The sequence below is a fragment of the Acomys minous genome (assembly GCF_964271855.1).
Source record: "Acomys minous genome assembly, chromosome: 12".
Taxonomy (NCBI): domain Eukaryota; kingdom Metazoa; phylum Chordata; class Mammalia; order Rodentia; family Muridae; genus Acomys; species Acomys minous.
In genome coordinates this window covers 45,445,785-45,465,376 of record NC_140493.1, presented here as the reverse complement: position 1 = coordinate 45,465,376, position 19,592 = coordinate 45,445,785, and the positions used below count along the sequence as shown (strand labels likewise).

The 19,592-nt window shown below is 40.8% G+C and overlaps 1 protein-coding gene across 4 annotated transcripts in view; it reads left to right on the top strand.

Annotated features, from left to right (window-relative positions):
* The window catches only part of ADCY8 (adenylate cyclase 8), a 210,137-nt gene that overhangs the window by 128,390 nt on the left and 62,155 nt on the right, over nt 1-19,592 (top strand). For 3 of the 4 annotated variants that reach the window (XM_084747915.1, XM_084747916.1, XM_084747918.1), the window contains one exon: nt 8,805-9,002. The exons of the other annotated variant lie outside the window; for it this stretch is intronic. In XM_084747915.1, coding sequence (XP_084604041.1) covers nt 8,805-9,002 — 198 coding nt within the window. The remainder of the gene's footprint in view (nt 1-8,804; nt 9,003-19,592) is intronic. 4 annotated transcript variants of the gene reach the window in all.

Here is a 19,592-nt window from a genome sequence, read left to right as displayed (position 1 = left end):
CTCCATTTTGGCAAGTTTCAAACTCTGTTAACTCCAGCTACAGGGGATCAAGCCTTCATGGCCACTCTATGATTTCCCCCCCCCCCACACACACACATACATGCACACATGCTTGCACACACAGACACAGATATTTAAAAATATGGAATAAAAGTATTATATGATTGTATCTGAGCAAATCATTCTGAGACCAATCTTTAAAGCATCAATCAGAGGTCATTTATCAGCAACTCACAGTTACTTCTCTCCTTGAAAAGGATTAAAGTTTAGATCATCTTTTAAATTTTAAACTTCCCCCAAATTTCTATTAAGAAAACACGTACATGTAGAAACGTGTACACACAGGCACATCAACATTAACTGTGTTTTCTCATAGTGTTGACATTTCTGAAAAAAAATAGTATCTTTTATGTTTGAGGTGGGGGAAACTGAGTAATTTGGGTCCTTGTGTATGGTCTTCATTCTCTTCTTGAGTTCAAATTTTCCAGGCTGTGAAGCCAAGATCATTTCGTCCATGGGACAGTGGCCACCTCTCTAGCCACACAACCTGGCATTCTGGCTCAATGATTTTGGTGCTAGGGCTACTTGCATTCACCTCTGTCTGTGTCCCCATTAGCAAACCATTATGTGTCAGCTCCTCTCTCTCTCTCACTCACAAGTGAATCAGGGGTCCCTTCCCCTTCCTAAGCCTTATACCCTGTCCCTGCATTATTATATCCTAACCTGACATAAAGTCAGGATTGGTGTTTGCATTTCTCTTGAATATATCACCATGGACACAAAATTTTAAGGCTGAAATTTCCATCGGCAATCTACTTCCCATCAGGTGGCTTTAAATTTGTCATATGTAAACAACATGCACCACATTGTTTTAAGCAACCAGCCCAAGATTTACAGCTGCCTTGAATCACTAAAAATGGCCCAGATTGTAAAGACTTGAATGCCAACATGTTTCCTCAACTGAGTGACACAGTCCTGAATCTAGCCAGGCTTCTCAGACAAGAGAATGTCAATGTAAGAAAACATTTGTCCATAATTATGATCGCTAGAGTAATTGGACCAGGGATTGGGAACTAGGTGTCCGATGCTAGTGGTTTGCTATTTGGGTTCTCAGTATTCTATTCAGAGACTTCTATCAAGTCCCCTGGAATTGTAGATATACCTGAAGGCTCAGCCGCAGCTGACCACCTGTGCACACCTCATCCAAAGAAAATGAAGACCACAATCTATTTCCTATGCTGTGAGCCAGTATTAGGAGTAGAACAGCAAGACTGAGGCACTGGGCACCAGGCAAAGCACACACAGAAAAGGGGGGGGGGGCTCCAGGTTTAAATATTCCTGGGTTAAGTCCCCAACCACAAAAACTATCTTAATGACACCACTCATTCCTACTTGCCAAAGGTCAAGGGTCCTAAGATTAGTAAATGTGTCCTGCGTGATCAGCCAGCACTAGGAGTGCCTTACTGTTTCTGTTCTTTCCTTCTTCTCAGAGAGCTTGAAATGGCAGGACAAAAGGTGCAAAGGCCAAACAAAGATTTTCACAGAACTTTTCATCCTTAACACATGTTCCATGCAGATGGTATTTGGAAACTGTGAGTTCTGCCCTAGGGTGGGATTTAACAGTGGCCTCACTTGACTGGGCCCTGAACTGGCATTATTTGCACATGTCTGGGCTTTGGATAACAAGGCACAAATGATACTAGAATCCTCTGATAGGCTTCTTAGAAATTTCTGGACTGTTAATTCAGAAAACAAAGGGGACATTCTGACCCTTGTTATTCCTTTTCCTGGAGTAACAGCTATAACACTGTTATGAATTACCCTTGGGTCTTCTGGGTGCAGAAGCCTCAGGCTTCCTCTCACAGCAAGACCTCATTAGACATCCCTTTAGCTTTGCGCAGAAAGCAGATTTATTGCCATAAGGAATGTGAAAAAGTAAACCAGATTCTTACACAAAAAGTGCATTGAAAAGATCACTTGGATGTGATACTTCATTTTCTCTTCATGAAAATAAGGAAAATTGTGTCATTGATTATTGCACTTTGCTTGTAGGAACTGGTCCAAAGTCCTATAGATTTTATTTCTATGAGAGGAAGAAAATGCCACATTCGGCCTTTGGAAGACTTTATGTGAATATTTTCAGAAATGTCACCTAAATGATACTTATCTAAATACCACTCTTTGACTTCTTAAAGAAAAAAAAAAGCAAGATTTCAACTCACATTCAAAGAAATCTATGCTCCACATCCCTAGATTTGGGGAAAACATAATTCTGTCTTTTCCAAACATGACAACAGAACTCCTGCATCCAGAGCATTGAAGGCATCCCAAGAAAGAGCTTTCTTAAAAAGAAAAATGATAATTATTTAAGATGGTAAATATGCAAATTAACATGATTCACTCACCCCACCATATGTATATAGTACCACACCAGTGTGTGCACTACAATTACATTATATATGATTATAATTTATCAAAAATACAAAAAAATTGTAAAGGAAGAGTCTCCTCTTATGATGAGTAGATCTGTATTTTAACAAGCAGTTATAGGAAACAAATTGCACTGGTTTATGTACATGGGTTATTCCCATGCAATCCAAGTATTATTCTTATTATGGCCTTTAGGTCCAGGAATGCTACATAAGGACATGAAAGGCAATAACTTCCCCACAGTCCAAGCCCTATGAGCAGCAGGCAAGTGGAGTGACAGATGCTCAAAGCCAGGCACAAGATATGTGCCAGAGTTGATGCGAGGGTGGTCCAAAAGTCAGTGAAAGCAGCCTTTGAGCCTGCTACTCCTAGTGCAGACTCAAGTTTGAAACAGACCTGTTCATAAGTGGGAAAGCCCTAAACGATCCTCTAAAGATCGTTTTAAATCAGCAGTGAGCTGTCCCTAAGTCACAACTTCTTGTAGCTGGATACCAAGGCTACCACGAGCACCTCCCATGGGAGCTAAAACATTATAGAGCCCTTTCTTATAGACTTTATAAGCAAACCAGATCAAGAGAAAATGTTCAAGCTGAAGGTAGCCTGGAAAAGAAACTTTTCTAGAAAAGCACAGTAGTCTAGAAAAGAAAAAGTCCAGAAAAGACTCTAAGTTATCACTTTCTGACCTCAGGTCTCTGGTGCCCTAGAGTAACTCTGGGAGATGTAGTGGGGAAAGCCATCTCTGTAGTCTCTAAATACAAAGGGAACCTCATATGAGATGCACCACGAAGATGCCTTCAAAGGTCTTCTTCTCGGCTGGAATGTCAACTGTCTTTCACTTCATGATGATCAAAAACTAGAAACAAAAGCACACAAAATTTCTTTTTATTTAGAAAGATTTGGTGTAGAACATGGTTCTAAATTTAGAGTTATGTATGGGAAAATAACATCACATTTGGTAATAAGACCAGCAACACTTTTCTGGAGATCATATTCATATAGGCAACCTTACATCTTTCCATTCAATGTGTATTTATTTAAAAAGAAAAAGAAAAGTAACAAACATATAAGGTACTGGAACCCTGATCATACATGAGGCACTGTGTCTGATTTCACAGAGATCAGAGACTAATAAACAGGCACACACATGGTCTAGAAATTAAGCTGCTAAGAACAATGTAGGCTAAGAATAGACTCCCCAGAAGAGACGATGTCTGACTTCATTTTGAAAGGATGTGCCCAGAAGCACGCGTTCTGATGCATCAGACAAAATGAATGTGTAACAGATCACGTTCTGTCCAGTATCTAAACTTGTATGGAATCTGAGATCCATACAAGGATTTACACATGGTGTGAACAGACTAGAAAACATCATGTGTGAAAACCAAGGTACCCAAGGAGCCCCTGGGGAGATAAAATGAAATGGAAGCCAGTTACCTGAAGAAGAAAACTCCGCATTCTGGAAGGGGTCATATGGATGGAGACAAGTAGGTCTTAATCAGAAACTGGCCCAGTTGAGTAGAAGATAGGAATAAAAGCACATAAGAAACTCTGCGCACTGTTTCCAAATTAGCATTCATGGAGCACATAGAAGAATTCAAGAAGTTTGCGGTCAAAACTTTTGGACAGTGCAGAGGCTAAAAGTCTTGTGTCTGCAGGTCTCATTATTGCCTCTACCTCAGTCATACACAGTGTGAGATCTCAGTAAGTGAATATAAACTGTGTTTGTTCAGCATGTACTGAGCAACTATAAGATGTGAGACATTGTCACAAGTAACTGTCAGTAAAAGAGAAAGAGAGAGAGAAAGAGAGAGAGGGGGGAGGGAGAGAGGGAGGGAGAGAGAGAGAATCTCCTATCTAACATATCTCATGAAAGAAGCAACAGGAAGGAAATATTATACTGGCATTTCCTGCTTTACTGGCCCACGAAACTGCAGCATCACACAGAACCCTGTCATGTATGTGCTTCTTGAAACAAATAGGGAAAGAGTGAATTGAAAGGATTTAGCCATGAGGCTGACTGTCAGAACCTACAAGGGGGCTGTGAAGGAAGGCTGTGCTCAAGGTTTACTCTCACCTCTTCGCTTCTCTGTCTCCTTTATGTTTCTACCAATTCCCCCTCCTCTCTACCAGCCTCTGTTGGAGATTTTTAACTCTCAGTTCTGTTGTGTGACCGGTTTTGTTTATCCTGTGTTGTCTGTGTGACTGCTGTTGGGGCCACCAGTAGGTACACACAGCTGAGGGCAATGACTCTCCTGAATCAGTACAAATAGTTCAGCAGTGGGGAGCAGGGCTCCCTTGAACCCCTCTTCATTCTCCAGCTGTTTGCTGATGGATGCTGTAGAGGTATCCCCAGGTGCTATGAATCTGAGGCACAATGCCTGTGACATGCCACAGCCCTTCCCCACTTTTTCCAGCTATTACATTCTTTCCTATTGCCTTTTCCACAATGCAAAACTACATGGGTCTCACATGTGCACTGTAGGCCTTAAGTTTAGTACTAGGAAACAAGAACAATGTTATGGCCAGCCAAGAAGTGACAGGACCTCAAAGGAATCAGGGCTAGCGTGGGTTCAAAGGGAGAGGTGAATCTCACAGAAAAGTTTTCCTGTCGGAAACCAAATGATGGCTTTCCCACTCCCACTTAAATAGAGCTAGTCAAAGGCTCCCTAGTCTCTGGGATGGTAGCTTCCGCAATCCCCACACTCTCAAGCCAGGCCTTGATTTAATATCTCCGCTAAAGAATGTCTAATTCATATGGGACTTTGGTATGTCTCTTTTTTTTAAGGAGTAGATTTAATCAGGAATAACTGGTAAATTGTGCCTAATTAAATGAAAATTTTGTCCTTCAAAGAATATCATTGGCAAATTGAAAATGCAATCCAAAGAGTAGGGGAAATATTTATAAATCAATTATCAGGTATGTATACAAAATGTGTAAAGAACTATTGATAAAAAGAAAAGAAACACAACTAAGAATACTTTGAAATAAAGTTCTCCAAAATGATATATAAGTGAGCAATAAATGCATGAGGAGAAGTTCATTCTCAATAGTGAAAGGCTCAAACCCATGATAGACACCGTTTCATATGCATATGTGTGGGTAAGAGAGTAACTTCAGAAATACCTCAAGAGGGAATGGACCTCAACAAGGATAATTCTGGGAACAACAGCATCTGTTTTACAGTAAAAGTCTGATATCAGAGTTCAAAGCCTAGAACTAACTGACATTTCTACAGCTGTTCAGACCCCTCTGACATCTAAAGCACCAGATAAGATGAACAGCATCTTTTGTTTATAACAGCATGACAACATCTGATTAGCGTTAAATGTATTACTACTTCATTGTGAGTTCCCAAATGTACAGAAACCCAAGCTAAAAAATAAAAATACATAGTATCATTGAATGTCAAATAATATATCGATTCTGTATTAAAATGTATATTTGAATATACATTCAATTATGTATGTACATCTCACTATTAAATGTACTGATATTATTTTCCATTTCCTCCACGTACGTTTCCTTATTCCATATTCACAGCTTGGAGGTCAATTTGAAACTAGAATCATTTGAAAACTCCAGCTGTGTTTTGACCTCATCTCAGTCCAGCTCTTTTATGTTAGGTGATTTGAAAGGAAGAGAAAGTGTTGTGCTATTACAAATAGCTCCTTCTAGTGTGACTCTGTATAGACAAATGACTCACATCACACACTTACCATTTACTTCTTACAAACGAATCACTGTAAAGACAGAAGGATCTGTTCTGCCAGTATTGGGCAGTGTCAGCCCACTGCTGATGCCCTATGATGAACACAGGACAAAATTCCAGTCTTTTCTGGTTTAGGGTATCAAAAAATCATGCCAAACTGTACTCACCCCAAAACTCATGTATCCTCTGCATGTAAATTACACAAAGGGAGATGATTGGCTGTCTCTTCTTTCAGTTTGCTTGACATCTTGAGATGATGTCGCTCTTCTCTTCATTACATGTAGTCTAAAACATAGCCGTGGGTCTCCACCACAACACTGTGCTGGCAATATCTCCTTCCCAGATAGTAACTATATCCTCATGGTAGTGAAAAAAGAAAAGGGAGTTGTGAATAAATTAGCTCTCATCGGCAAGAGGCATACTGATCTCCAGGACCATGTTGGGGAGCTCTGAGCAGGCAAGACTCCATTGGTCTCTGCCTTATATGAGTGGTCAATGACACAGAATCCTCTGATCAGCAACCAACAAATTTCATTCCTGGTTTTTAAGGCCCCTAACAGCAGCTGCTGATGACATTTTTCATCAAGCCACATCAGCAGGAGAAGAAGTAAAGGCAAAGTAGATAACTCAACCTAACATGTGTATTCATTTGGGAAATAATCCAATAACAGAGCACTTACCTGATATGTGTAAGGTGTTGGACTTGATGCTCAGCCTCACCAGAAAGCATTTAACAGTTAATTAATTAACCCAATGAGTTACCTTTTATTACAAGACTATGTGATTTTTGTTGGGAGAAAATAAGAAGCCTAATCCCTTCTTTTTATAACATAATGGTGCTCGGCCTCTTGTGTTGATTTAATGTTAATCTTCCATTGAGTACATGTGCCCCAAAGCTGCACCTGAGGTCAACACTGCTACCGTGACAAATTTGTCCCCAAAACATGTTTTGAAATTTGCCCACATTGTGAACACTGGAGTATTAGAGCTGCAGGCATGATGGGCTGGTAGAGTGGATATGCTTGATTTAATGAAAAGAAGGAAACCTATAAGAAAATTAAAATTATGAACAGCAATGGAGATGTCTCACTACAAATGCATGTATATTTTGCAGCTAGTGGGCACTAGCACCTCCACAGAACACTCAGGCATCCCTTAGTCACAATGAATGTCCAGACAGGGACAATCTGGGTATCTTTCCCACCTCCTCCCCAAGGCAGAAAAATAAGTTATGTCCAACCTGCATGGGAAGAATTGCTGCCTATGAAACCAAATGGGAGATCCACTGAGGGACCACCAGCTCAGCTTCCTCAGCTGTATAACCACATTGATTCTCAGGGAATCAAGCCCTCTGGACCCTGATGTTCAATTTTCTGCAACATTGGCCCCTACTTCCTTCAAAGGACTAGATGACTTCCCAAAGGTCAGAGGCCAGGACTCCAGTGAAGTCAGTGGGTTCGTCTCAGCTTTGAGAAAGTTGTAGCTCTTGATCAAGTCTCTCTGAGGCTATTGATGTGTAAAAGAAAGGAGCCAGAGGATCTTAAAGGCCTCCATCATGCTTCGTGTGCTTTCCTGTGATGATTCTATAATCTGATGTCAGTCTAGCCTATGCTCCAAGCATAGCAACAGCCGCTGTGAGTGTGTACCAAGGTGGAGAGTTTGTACTTCTTCATAGATGCCTCACAGCCTCGTCCTCCACTCAGGGAAATCCTTGATAGTGAATGGGACTCCTCTGCTCTGCTTTAGGCCAACTTAACAGTCTGTTTGGTTTAATTTCTAGTTCTCTTTAATAATCTATCTTAAACTGAAGCTGTGACTAAGTATTGTATTTGCCTAGAACCAGCCAGTTGGGTTTTATCGAGGGCTGCTTGAGTTCACCAGGAGACAAGGTCTCTGATATGTTCTCATGAGCCAATGCAATCTCTGCATCCACATCCTCAGGTGCAGTTACCAGCCATGGTGGTGCCTTCTCCCTCCACCCCATGCCGTGTAATCCTGGGAAACAGTGAGATGCTGGAATTGCTTGCATTTTTTTCTGCCTAAAAATATTATGCATATATCTATATGAAAATATAGATATATAATGGTTTGTATTGGAAGAAAACATGCTATGTGTAAAAAAAACCTTATTAATATTTGTCAAGTTTGAAAAGCAAAGCCTGGCACATATGACTGTGTTTGCGAAATGCTTAAAAGGAAAATGCAAACCATGAGGCACCCCAAGTCTTCTATTCACTATTAAGTGAAAGACCTCATCAAAATGTGCAATATGTTCAGTGGGAAGATATCATTTTGGTGGGCTTTTCAGATACACAGGCATTCTGTTATTTCTTTGGTTCTCTTTCTCTCATACATGGGATGTGCCTGGTTAGAGAAACAGTGGTGACTACACTTCTCAGGCAACAGCTCGCAAAATGCCTCAACCAAAGGAATTCAGTGAGCCACACAGAGGGAAGGAAGCGCTCCTCTCGGTGTGGCATTTTGCCAGGTTGTGTTTCTCTGAACCAAATGCTAACTGATCACATGTTGTAGACCCCACTGAATACAACTGCATGGAATGCCGTTGACTGTGTGCAATGCAACCTAATCTAAAAATCACTGCCTTTCTTTTGGATCCTGAGGGGACCAGCAGGTTTATTGTGTTTGCATGTGCTTTCCCTCTAGACTCTGGCTGCCCTAACAAGAAATTCAATAAATCTGCTTCCAAACCATCTCGCACAAGCTTTGCATGTCCAGTCTGGGCCTGAGGAAATTAACAAGAGAATAGAGCACACCATCGACTTGCGAAGTGGCGATAAGTTGAGAAGAGAGCATATCAAGCCATTCTCACTGATGTTTAAAGACTCCAGCCTGGAGCACAAGGTAGAGCTGAGTCTCCACAGTGGCTTTTTCTCAAGTAAATGATTGTCAATGTTTGCGGGATTAGAGAGCGCGAGGGCGGCCGTGGCCTTGCTTTCTCCCTTCGTTGTTTGGTTTGGTTTTGATTGGCTTTCTATTATTTCTCTTTGGAAATAATGAGTAGGCCAAAGACCATGAAAGGAGATGCTCATTAGAGTAAGAGAGCCTTGTCTCTGCACTCTAAGGGAAAGAGGCCTAAAAGAGCAAAAAGGCCATGACTCAGTAATCATCAAAAGAGTTTCTTCCACGATGAGACTATGACACCAAGCAACATTGCTAAGCCTTTGCATCTGCTCCTGGATGCATTTGATTCTGTTACAATCGTAATAGTGTAGACTCTCAAAACCCGATTCCACTGTAAGCAATGAGCCCTGAATCAGAGTTTTCAGCACTGTCCAGTTTTCCAGTTGTCTGCTGGACCAGACTCTACCCTTAATCTGAATCTGATAACAAGCTGCAGATTCAAGTCATGCTTACTTCCTCCCTTGCTACTTCCTTTCTTTGTGACCTTTGACCTGAAGAATGACTCCTGTAAGCATCCACCCCTTTATGTAAAAGGAGGGCAGTATATGTGTCTCAATCACAAGCTGTCATGGTTACTTTTTGTTATAGTGATTTGGAAAAAAAACTGACAAAGCACTGAAGGAAAAGGATTATTTTCTTCTTTTGACTCACAGTTCAAGGTACAATCCATTATAGTAAGCTGGTCACAGTCAGGAAGAAAAGAGAAAGGAATGCTGGTGCCCAGCGCCTTTTCACCTTTGTATTCAGTTCAGGGAGCGGTGCCACCTACTGTTAGGGTGAATATTCCTACTTATTTAACTTAATCAATAAAATCCCATGTGTATCCAAAGGCTAACTTTTGTAGATAATCCTACCAGGCATGCTCAGAACTTCCTTTACTAGAGGATTCTGGGTCCTGTCAATTTGACAATTGTAAACGTCACACAAGTTATGATGAAAGTCTCCAAATCGATGCCTTGCTTAGTTAGGTAAACTAGCAAGCCATTGCTGTGCTGATAACATTTGCTATTTCCTTCTTCTATGCCAGCTCTGTATTGGAGAGACGCAAAGATACACACTTATCTGAATGACTCTTTTCCACTGTTAAGAGCGAACAGACCTTCCTTAGCTAAGCACAGGAAGTATCTGGCATCTGCAAGAGCCTTCAGCAAGAATAGAAGGGCATTTGAAGTTGCGAGCAAATTTCAGGAGTTTGATCCACCACGTGATGTCATGAAGCCCCAGTTAACAGCTCTTTTGTGAGTTGGCTTAGCTGCCTGGGAGATTGTGCTTTCTCCAGTTAGAATTCACAACTGTGTGCACATGCCTGGTTCACAGTGAGATTCTCTGATCACTGCTTACAGACTGCAAACTCTAAAATGAATGCCTTCCACCTTCAATTCCCAATTCAAATTCCACTGTGTCTGTACACTAAGCAAATGGAAAAGAAAGAAACACTTCTGCCTCACTCGACACCCCCTCCCTCACAAATAGCAGGTGTGATTTTCTTATTTGTAATATAATTAAGGGCTTACAGGCCAAATTTTAAATCACTTTGTTTCCTGGGTAATCTATGAATGGAACTAGGACAATGAGGAGACTAGCTTTTCAGAGAATCTTCTCAATTAGTCTATATAGACTCTATAGTTCAGCCCAGAATTGAACAAAACCCTTTTACTCATTCTTGTTAAAAGTGCACTTACTTGCCTCACTAGTGCCCTGCCTCCTGCAGACTGCATATCTAGTGTTTTAGCTAATAGTGCCTGCATCTTATTTGCAGCCCCCTGGTACTACAATAAAAATGGGTCTATGGTAAGCAAAGCATATTTGGGGCTGAGTTCTCTGAGCAGGGGAAGCTCTCAGATCAGTAAGAGTGTGGTACTCTGCTACACAGGGGATTTGCCACCCACGTGCCATCCAGTTTGTGCTCTACACGTCTCAGTGGTGATGGCAGTGTAGCACATTTCAGGAGTCATTTAGTCCCCTCCCTTGGGTCCTAGAGACTTTCCTCAGTGCCTCTCACTCTCTGGTCCTCTCTAGAGATTATATAAGTGGCTCCAGTTAAGTACCTGCAGCTGATAGGATAAAGTGATCAAAACAATGGAATAAAGCACACGCTATCTTCTAACTCAGCTTGTGCCTAATCGAAAGAGACAGAAGCAGTTATGAAGCCTGGGGAGCGTTCTAAGATTGAGTCACAGTCACCATGATACAAATGCCAGGGCTCTTGTTCATATCATGGCTTCTGCTGAGTTCCCTGGGGCTTGCTCCTACTTGTGCTTTCACAAAGCAGAAAAGCCTGTCCATCCTCATCCTTTGTGAACTTTGGATGAAAAAGAGAGAGGCAGATGGAAGAGGCAGAGGCAAGTGGATCTCTGTGAGTTCGAGGCCAGCATGGTCAACAGAGCTAGTCTGGGACAGCCAGGACTGCCAGAGAAACCCTGTCTCGGGGGAAAAACAAACAAACAAACAAAAACAGAAAACTAAAAGCAAAACAAATCAAAGAACCCCAAGGGTTTATGTAAGAAGATTCTCAAAGCATGGGATGTAGGAATCAGAGAAAACTACTCTCATACTCACAAAGGGACTATTTGAGAGGTAAAGCATCATCAGCCATAGAATTCCAAAGCCAAGGTCGGTATTTTATTGACTCTAGAGAGCAGTTATTGGCCCAGAAACTCTTTTCTGTTTATCATTCAGGAATAAAGATTACACCATGTTAGGAATTAATGGAAGCACGCACAACACACACATCCACAAGTGCCTGCGTACACACACAGTACACACACGGAACTGGATTAGCACACTCCGGGTAAAGGCAACCAGGAAACAAAATCCACACAGAACCTAGCAGGAGTGAGGAACCCCCATGCCTAATCCTGTCAGTGAGTAAATAAATGGAAAGAATCCGCCAAGATGTAAATTTTTAAATGAATCTACACAGATTTGTCGCCAAATTCAGTCTGGATGTGATCTAAAGAAAAGCTTCAAGCAGAGACTTAAAAGTGGGTCTAATTGATACTGCCACCTGGTGGCTAGAAAAAAACAATCACACAACTCCCTGAAAAGAGCTCCAGATTTTGATATTCCTGAGACAGCAAAGGGCACCATGGTTTCAGAGGTGTCTAAATGCATATGCTATCAAAAATTTGCATTTTAAATAAGTCTCTGCATCTTTTGGCATTTTAAGTACATATCTTATTTATAATTCCAAAACCTCTTTTACTCAATCTGTTTTTCTAAAAGGAAAAACAGAAGTGAGAACATTTTGCATAGAAGAAAGGGCTTCACTGTTTAGGCAACATGAATAAATACAAATGAGAATTAGTTCATGTCTACCCTTATGAGCGAACCAGAGCACCAAGCTCCGTTGGAATATATAGAAATCCCATTATGACATTGCTTGGTCATAGTTTATAAGAACTGATATGTCTATCAGAAGTATCACAGGCAGCAAGGCTTTTATGTACCTTGTAGTATTGCACAAATACTTACTGACTGAATAAGGAAATGGACAGGGGGCTAGAGAGATGGCTCAGTGGAAAAAGTATTTGCCACACAAGTGTGGGGACCTGAATTCATATCCCCAGAATATTCATAAAGCCAAACATTATAACAGGCATCAGTAATTAATGCTTGTGGGCAAGATAGGAGGTATAGACAGACAAGAGCATCCATGGTAAATATCAGGCCAACAGCCTAGTGTATGCAGTGTCAGACAGAAAAGACATACCATCTCAAACAAAAAGAAACATGAGGGCCCGCACCCAATATTGCCCTTTGACCTACACACCACACACACACACACACACACACACACACCATAGAAACATTTAAGTACACACAAAAATAAAATGAAGAAAGTCCTGGGGTACAAAGATGGAGGAAGATAGTCCCACTTTCCATGACTTATCTCAGTATGTATTTCACAAATGATGACCTGAAAAACCTGAGTGGACTTCGATCTGGCCTTGTTCAGCAGACTCTTGGGAGGGAAAGCTAAGGTTCTCCTTGATCCCCACTTCAGAATTCACTGTGAGGACTCCTCTCCTGCTCCCACCTCCAGCAGTGCTGTAGATTGGGCTCCAGAACACTATACCACATTAACCTTCTCTGCTCTTTGGTTTCCTCATCCGTGAAGTCAGGACCACGGACAGTTCTTCACCTTCTCTTAGCAACTTTACTGACTCCAGTGTGTCCTGAAGGTGTCGGTTTTCTGGGCACCATCCTTGTTTGCACCCTCCTTCCAACGCCATTGTTTCACTCTCACAAACCATGTATAATGTGTTTCCTAAGGCACGCCATAGCCACACAAGACATTTTCACTTGTCAGAAATTTCACAAGGACCTTCAGGGCAGAGTCCTGGATGGGAGAAGAGAGCTCAGCTATCAAATGTCCGATATTTCATAGAGAAAATTTGCACTTCTTTAGTAAGGCTATGTATTTTCCAATGGGGCTTAGAGATTCTGGGGACTAACAAAAATTAGGACACCAGAAAAGAGATGGAGAAATGAAACATGGCTGTTAAGTGCTATTAGGGATGTTGTGTTTTTCTTACATAAAACAATACATTTGCACCAAAGATAAGGCTCAGTGGACAATTACGTTGCTTTAAAGGAATAAAGATTTGAGTTCAGATCCACAGAACCATGCAAAGTTAAAGACATAGCTCACTGCTATAGAGAAATGAAAGGCAAAGACAGAAGGATGCCCAAAAGCATCATGAAACTCTACCCAATAACAAACAAGGCAGAGGGTGGGGACTACCACAAAAAGTTGTCCTCTGACCTACACACATGTGTCATAGTACATGCATGCCTACACTCATGTGCTTACATATACCACACACAAAAATAATAATGATAGCAATGATGTGTTTTCAGCAACCATCTCTTATACAAACTATGTGAGGAAATAAATAAAGTGAACATATTAACATTTTAGCATCAGCCACCACGGCCTTAAAGGAATGTGTGTCTATGTGCTTATTTGTGCAGTTTTATTAAGCAGACTGTTCTGTACATAATGGCCAGGAGCAGTTTTCATCATCCTATGCTTGACTCTTTTTCCATGTTGCTATTTAATTAAGACAATAATGCTAGTAGCTTCATGCTGTCTCATTGTGTGTTTAAATCATTTTTTTTTCAGTTTTCACTATTGTAAGTTTCCAGCTATGTCTTCATAGCCATTCTCATGGTTAAACATTTTCATCGTTACTCTTTGCTTATCGTAAGATCCTAAAGACATCAAATGACGGACATTTAAAGCATTTCATATACACTCTGACATTTCTCTGAAGAGGAGTGCCTATACTTCCTCAGTCATCAATTTTGTAGAAAGCAAACATCTCCTTACTGCTTTTTTTATATTAATTGTGACTGGAGTTGAAGGGTTTTTGGTTTACCTTCCTGTCTTCTGGTTACTCCTTTGGGTGATGCCCTGGGGCTTAACTCCCTATCTTTTATTAAGACATTCACCATTGTCTTAGAAGTTGTGAGGCTCTGTTATTCAGAGGACCTTACCCTTTGTGGGATCACCCATGCTGCTTTCTCCTGTTTCTAGAGTTCCCACAGGAAGGTCGAATGTCTTAGCTTCTACCCCTCATTCACTTCTGGGAGAAGATTCACTTTGAAGGGAGCTCAGGATAGAAATGGCAGCTAATTACAATTATAAATGGATGTCTCCAGCCAAAAAAACCTCCATAAAACCTTTAGAGCTTTGGGAGAGTTGAATGGCATGAAGCACTTATCTGAGAAGAGCTAAGTTCAAATAAGCCATGGCACTGCCCTAGAATGGGGCAAGTTCTTCATGTGGGATTAAAAACTAGATATGTTAAATATATACCTTGTAATAGGTTGGACATTTTGACTTTTGGTGTTGGCATTTTAGTAGGTTAGGTATTAAAATCAAGTCATCTCAATGGAAATTATATTTCCATCCTTCTTCCAATGCTGACATCATCCATGTGATTCCGAGCCTTTTTCTGTATGTGTACCTAGCTCATAAGCTAAAACTCTCTTCATTTGCCTAATAACTCACAGGCTGCCAAGTTGCCTTGTGTAAAATGTCCTTAAGATGCTGGTTTTGCAAGGGGATATGCATTTTGAGACACATTCTTGTAGGATGCTGTTTTTTCTGAATTTTCAGTCACATTTCTTTGTTCTTTGCCTGAGTGGGCATGATCAAGGCAGGCTCATGTCAAAAGGTACCTCAGTCATCTTGAGCCAATATGGACTCTGAAAGGCTCAGTGCAACTAGGAGGGAAAAAAGACCTCGCTTCAAATTCTCCTTTGGAAATAAAATTAGGCACAAAGAGCTGGTTGTTACTCTATACTAGCAGAGACAGACAGGTTGATAGTCTTCTGAAACTCCAATAGACTTTTCTGGACTCATACAAAAATCCTTATTTTGTACAAAAATTTTAGTCTTTGTTTAAAAAAGAAGAAAGGGCATAGATTTGATCACCCAGTAAACACGACTGGAGCCCAGTTCCTGTCTGTACAAGATATGGAACAAGTCACAGGGTTCAGTCTCGCGGACACACTTATGATCATCTGCCCATAGGGGTGAGTATGAAAGTCAAGGGCTGGCAAGGTGACTCACTGGGCAAAGACACTAGCTGTACAAGTATAAGAACCTGAGTTTGGGACCCCAGAGTCTACATAAAATTTGGACACTACAACCTCACCATTCCTTCTGAAAGATCAAAGCAGGCACAGGAGAACCTTCAGAGCTTCTGGTCCAACTATTGGACCAGCTAGCTCAGCATATGGAGCAGAGGGCAGGGGTAGGTGACATCATACAGTATATTTGGGTAAATGAAATATTTTTCTTATGCCAATCCAAAACTGGATGATAAACCTTTACAATAGGAACTGCTTAATGAAAAACAGTGGAAGGTTCAGTCTTTTTGTTTGCTTGTTTGTTTTTGTTTTCATTAATTTATTTATTTGTTCATCTTACATCTCAATTAAAACCCCACTCCCTCCTCTCCTCCAAGTCCCACCATCCGACCCACTTCCCCCATGCTCCCTCACCCATGATGGCACATCAAGTTGCATCAGGACTAAGTGTCTCCTCTTTCACTGAAGCAAGGCAAGGAAGATCTGCTAGGGAAACAAGATCCAGAGAGAGGCAACAGAGTCCAAGTCAAACACAGACCCTGCTCCAATTGTTAGGAGATCTGCTTGAGGACCAATCAGCCCATCAGCTTCATATATATAGGGATAGGACCAGTCTATGACCGTTCTTTGATTGGTGGTTCAGTCTCTATGATCCCCAATGGGCCCAGGTTAACTGGCTATGTAGCTCTTCTTCCTCTACCTCTTCCACAAGACTCCCTGAGTTCTGTCTAATGTTTGGCTGTGGGTCTCTGCATCTGTTTCCATTATCTGCTGGATGAAGCCTCTCAGGTGATAGTTATGCTAGGTTCCTGTCTGCAAGGATAGCAGAGTATCATTAATAGTGTCAGGTCTGTCCCATGAGGCAGGTCTCAAGTTGAGCCAGGTACACTCTTAATATGTCCTGAATCCTAACATACCAGGATTCCAACCTTCATCCACTTAATCAAGCACAGAGTTGTCATTCATTATGTGAGGTACTCCCATCAATGCCTCTAGCTCATTGGAGCAGAAACGTTGGCTGCCTTGGCTCCCATGATGTGTCTTAAGAATGAGAAAGATGGATTCTTTATGTAAGGACATTCAGTGTTTGAGTAGCTCCAGATGCTGTGTCTCTTCCTGTGATAACAAGCCATTCAAGTGTTTTGCTAATCTTTCACACATGAGTTTCTTCATGTTCCTGCAAGAACTGTCTTTCTAGACACCATTCTTGCTATTTCTGCCAAGTCCATCTGTCATAAGTCAAAGCAGTTGATTTGTTGAGTTCATGCTCTGCTTGTCAGTGTCTCACTAGCCATCATGTTCTAAGCAATGAAGGAACACAGGAAGCCATGGCTTTTGTTCTTGTGGAATTTATGCTCTCCTTCGTGATCTGGGCCCAGTCACCAACCTTCCCATCCTGAAAGAAAGATGGGTATCCAAGGGCCCGTAAGCTATGAGGCTGTTGTGAGGACGCATGCAGTGAATGTGTAGATGCCTCAGAGGCTGCAGTAAATAAGCTAGCAGCCTTCTGAGGAGGCATATTCATCTATCACTTGCCATCATGGCAGGCTCTATCATAAGCATTTTATACTTGTTACTTCACGTGTTGTTACAACACCCTTTGTGTAGGTGTTAGCTTTGCCATTTGGCAGGTGTGGAAGCCTCAGAGAATATATGAGTACCTTTTCCAAGGCAGCATATACGGAATTCAAATCTATTTCAATATGTCTCATAAGCCCAGACTACAGCAGAAAAACCCTACAATTTCATGGTGCCTGCATTTCATGCAGTTCAGAATACTTTTGAGATATTGGAAGTAAAGGATATAACACAGAGAAGTGATTATATAGCAATTCATGTGGCAAAGACCAAGAGGGAAGGAAAAATAGTAAAATGTATACTCTTAAGCATTTATTTGATCCTCTACCCACCCACTACAGAGATGAATAGGCACTCACATATACATGGTAGCATGGAAAAACACTGAGAAAGACTGACTAACACTAGAGCAACTAGATCACCCTAGCTCTGTATGTACATATGTCCATAAAATAGGTGAATAAATAAATTAGTGGAATATATTTCCTCTTAGGACTGTGGAGTAGGAACAACCCTGAGCTGTGTATTCAAAAGGTGAAAAAGTTAACAGTCAAGAGTTTAGTTGTATAATGAAATGGCTTGAAAGAGCAGAAAAAGAAAATATAGCTCTTAAAAATACTGAAGGCATATGAAGTTAAATGGAGGGAAACGTCACATTTTATTCACAAATCAGTGTTATATCACTCCTTTCAGTTTAATAAAAACTACTATGATTTTCATAACATGAACCAAGTTCTGAGCTGAATGCTTTCAAAACATTCATTTAATGTTACTCTTTCCTGTCACATAAAAGTTACTATTTGCCACCCAAGAATATCTTCAGATAATGCTTTGTCTAAAGTGAAACTGATATTTTATGTGTTCAGCATTTCTCTCAGGTGTCCATGCACTTTACAAAGAAAATTAAAGTTATGTGAAGGGTGAAGAGGTTTTAGTAAACATGTATCAGACCCTTCAAAATGTTTCCTCTTACTATAAACTCTTACGTTTCTATGGCTGAAATAGAATTAAAAGGGGAGAGGGGGGAATTTGACACAGAAGGCTTAAAAGTGAATAACATCCTGGTGGGTTCTGACATTGGTCTCCAAAACACAGTAGTAAACAGTATGCACATCTTCTGGAAATAATCAGAACTGTTCGCATCTTTCCATTCCTTGTTTACAGGTTGCAACATAGAGCTCAAATTAAATGGTCTCAGATGTTTCTACGTTTTTCTAAACCACACACTTCCTCATCATCCTCATGCTCTTATTTTGAAGGAGTAATTCTCTTATAGCATCTGGTTTCCCTTAGGGTGCTTTCCCTGTCCTTGTTGGTCCCAAAACAGTAGGAGTATTTAGTCTCTTTCATCAAGTGTGAAGGAGAAGTCTCAAAGAGGCTTATTGAAGAAACCCAGCCCTTATTTCAGACAGCAGCTTTATGGGACTCCCCATACTCTTAACGCCTTGTAAAATACTGCCTCTAGGCAGCCAAATAATTTCAAGGGCCATTTCACTTGTGTGTTTTTATTAGACCAATTAGCCATCTCTAGTCCCACAAAATCAGTGCTTTCAGAATGAGAAATGCCAATTCTGTCTATAATGATGATACAGAATGATGTTTGAGAAGATTTCATCCCAAAGGTCACTGACCCAGGCCTTCATGTTAAAGCATCACTGTCTGCAACCAGGGCCTTCTGGGCAAAGAACATAGAAGAGATATGTTCTCTGGGTTTCACCATGGCTTATGCATTGGTCAGTTTAATAGCCTACCAAGGATGCTACCACTTACAGTTTTATAGATGGGAAATAGTCTGTCTTCCTGTCTTATACATCTGACACAGTTCATCTCAGACACATGTCACCAGGTTTCTTTTTAAGTCTTCAAAACATGAAAAGATGGGCCCTCACTCCAGCATCAGGTTGCTTAGAAGCAGTGAGGTAGTACAAGGTTCCTCAAATGGTAACTTGTAAAATTGCAGCTACCAATGATTTTATTGGACTAGAAGTGAGAAAAGAGAAGATATTGCAAAATCTAAATTTCATGACAAACTAGACTCGTGCTTTGTTGTGTTCTTCCACTTGCCCTCACCATGGAGTATGAGTTACAAGCATAACAGTAGTAGAGGTCAAAGTACTTAATTCTCTGATGCGCAATCAACAGTTTGTCCCAAATGAGAGGCTTCTTAAATTTAACAAGATATTAATGTAGACTAATGAAAGATGTGTGAGAATAACCTCTTTCTTAAAGCTAGTTTTATCCAAAGATAAAATGAAATTTAAAAAAAAATTTATCCTATAACCGAAAGTGTCTAGGGCTGAGATAAGGCTTATTTCTGAGCAATACTACTGAGAGATGATGGTGTTGGTG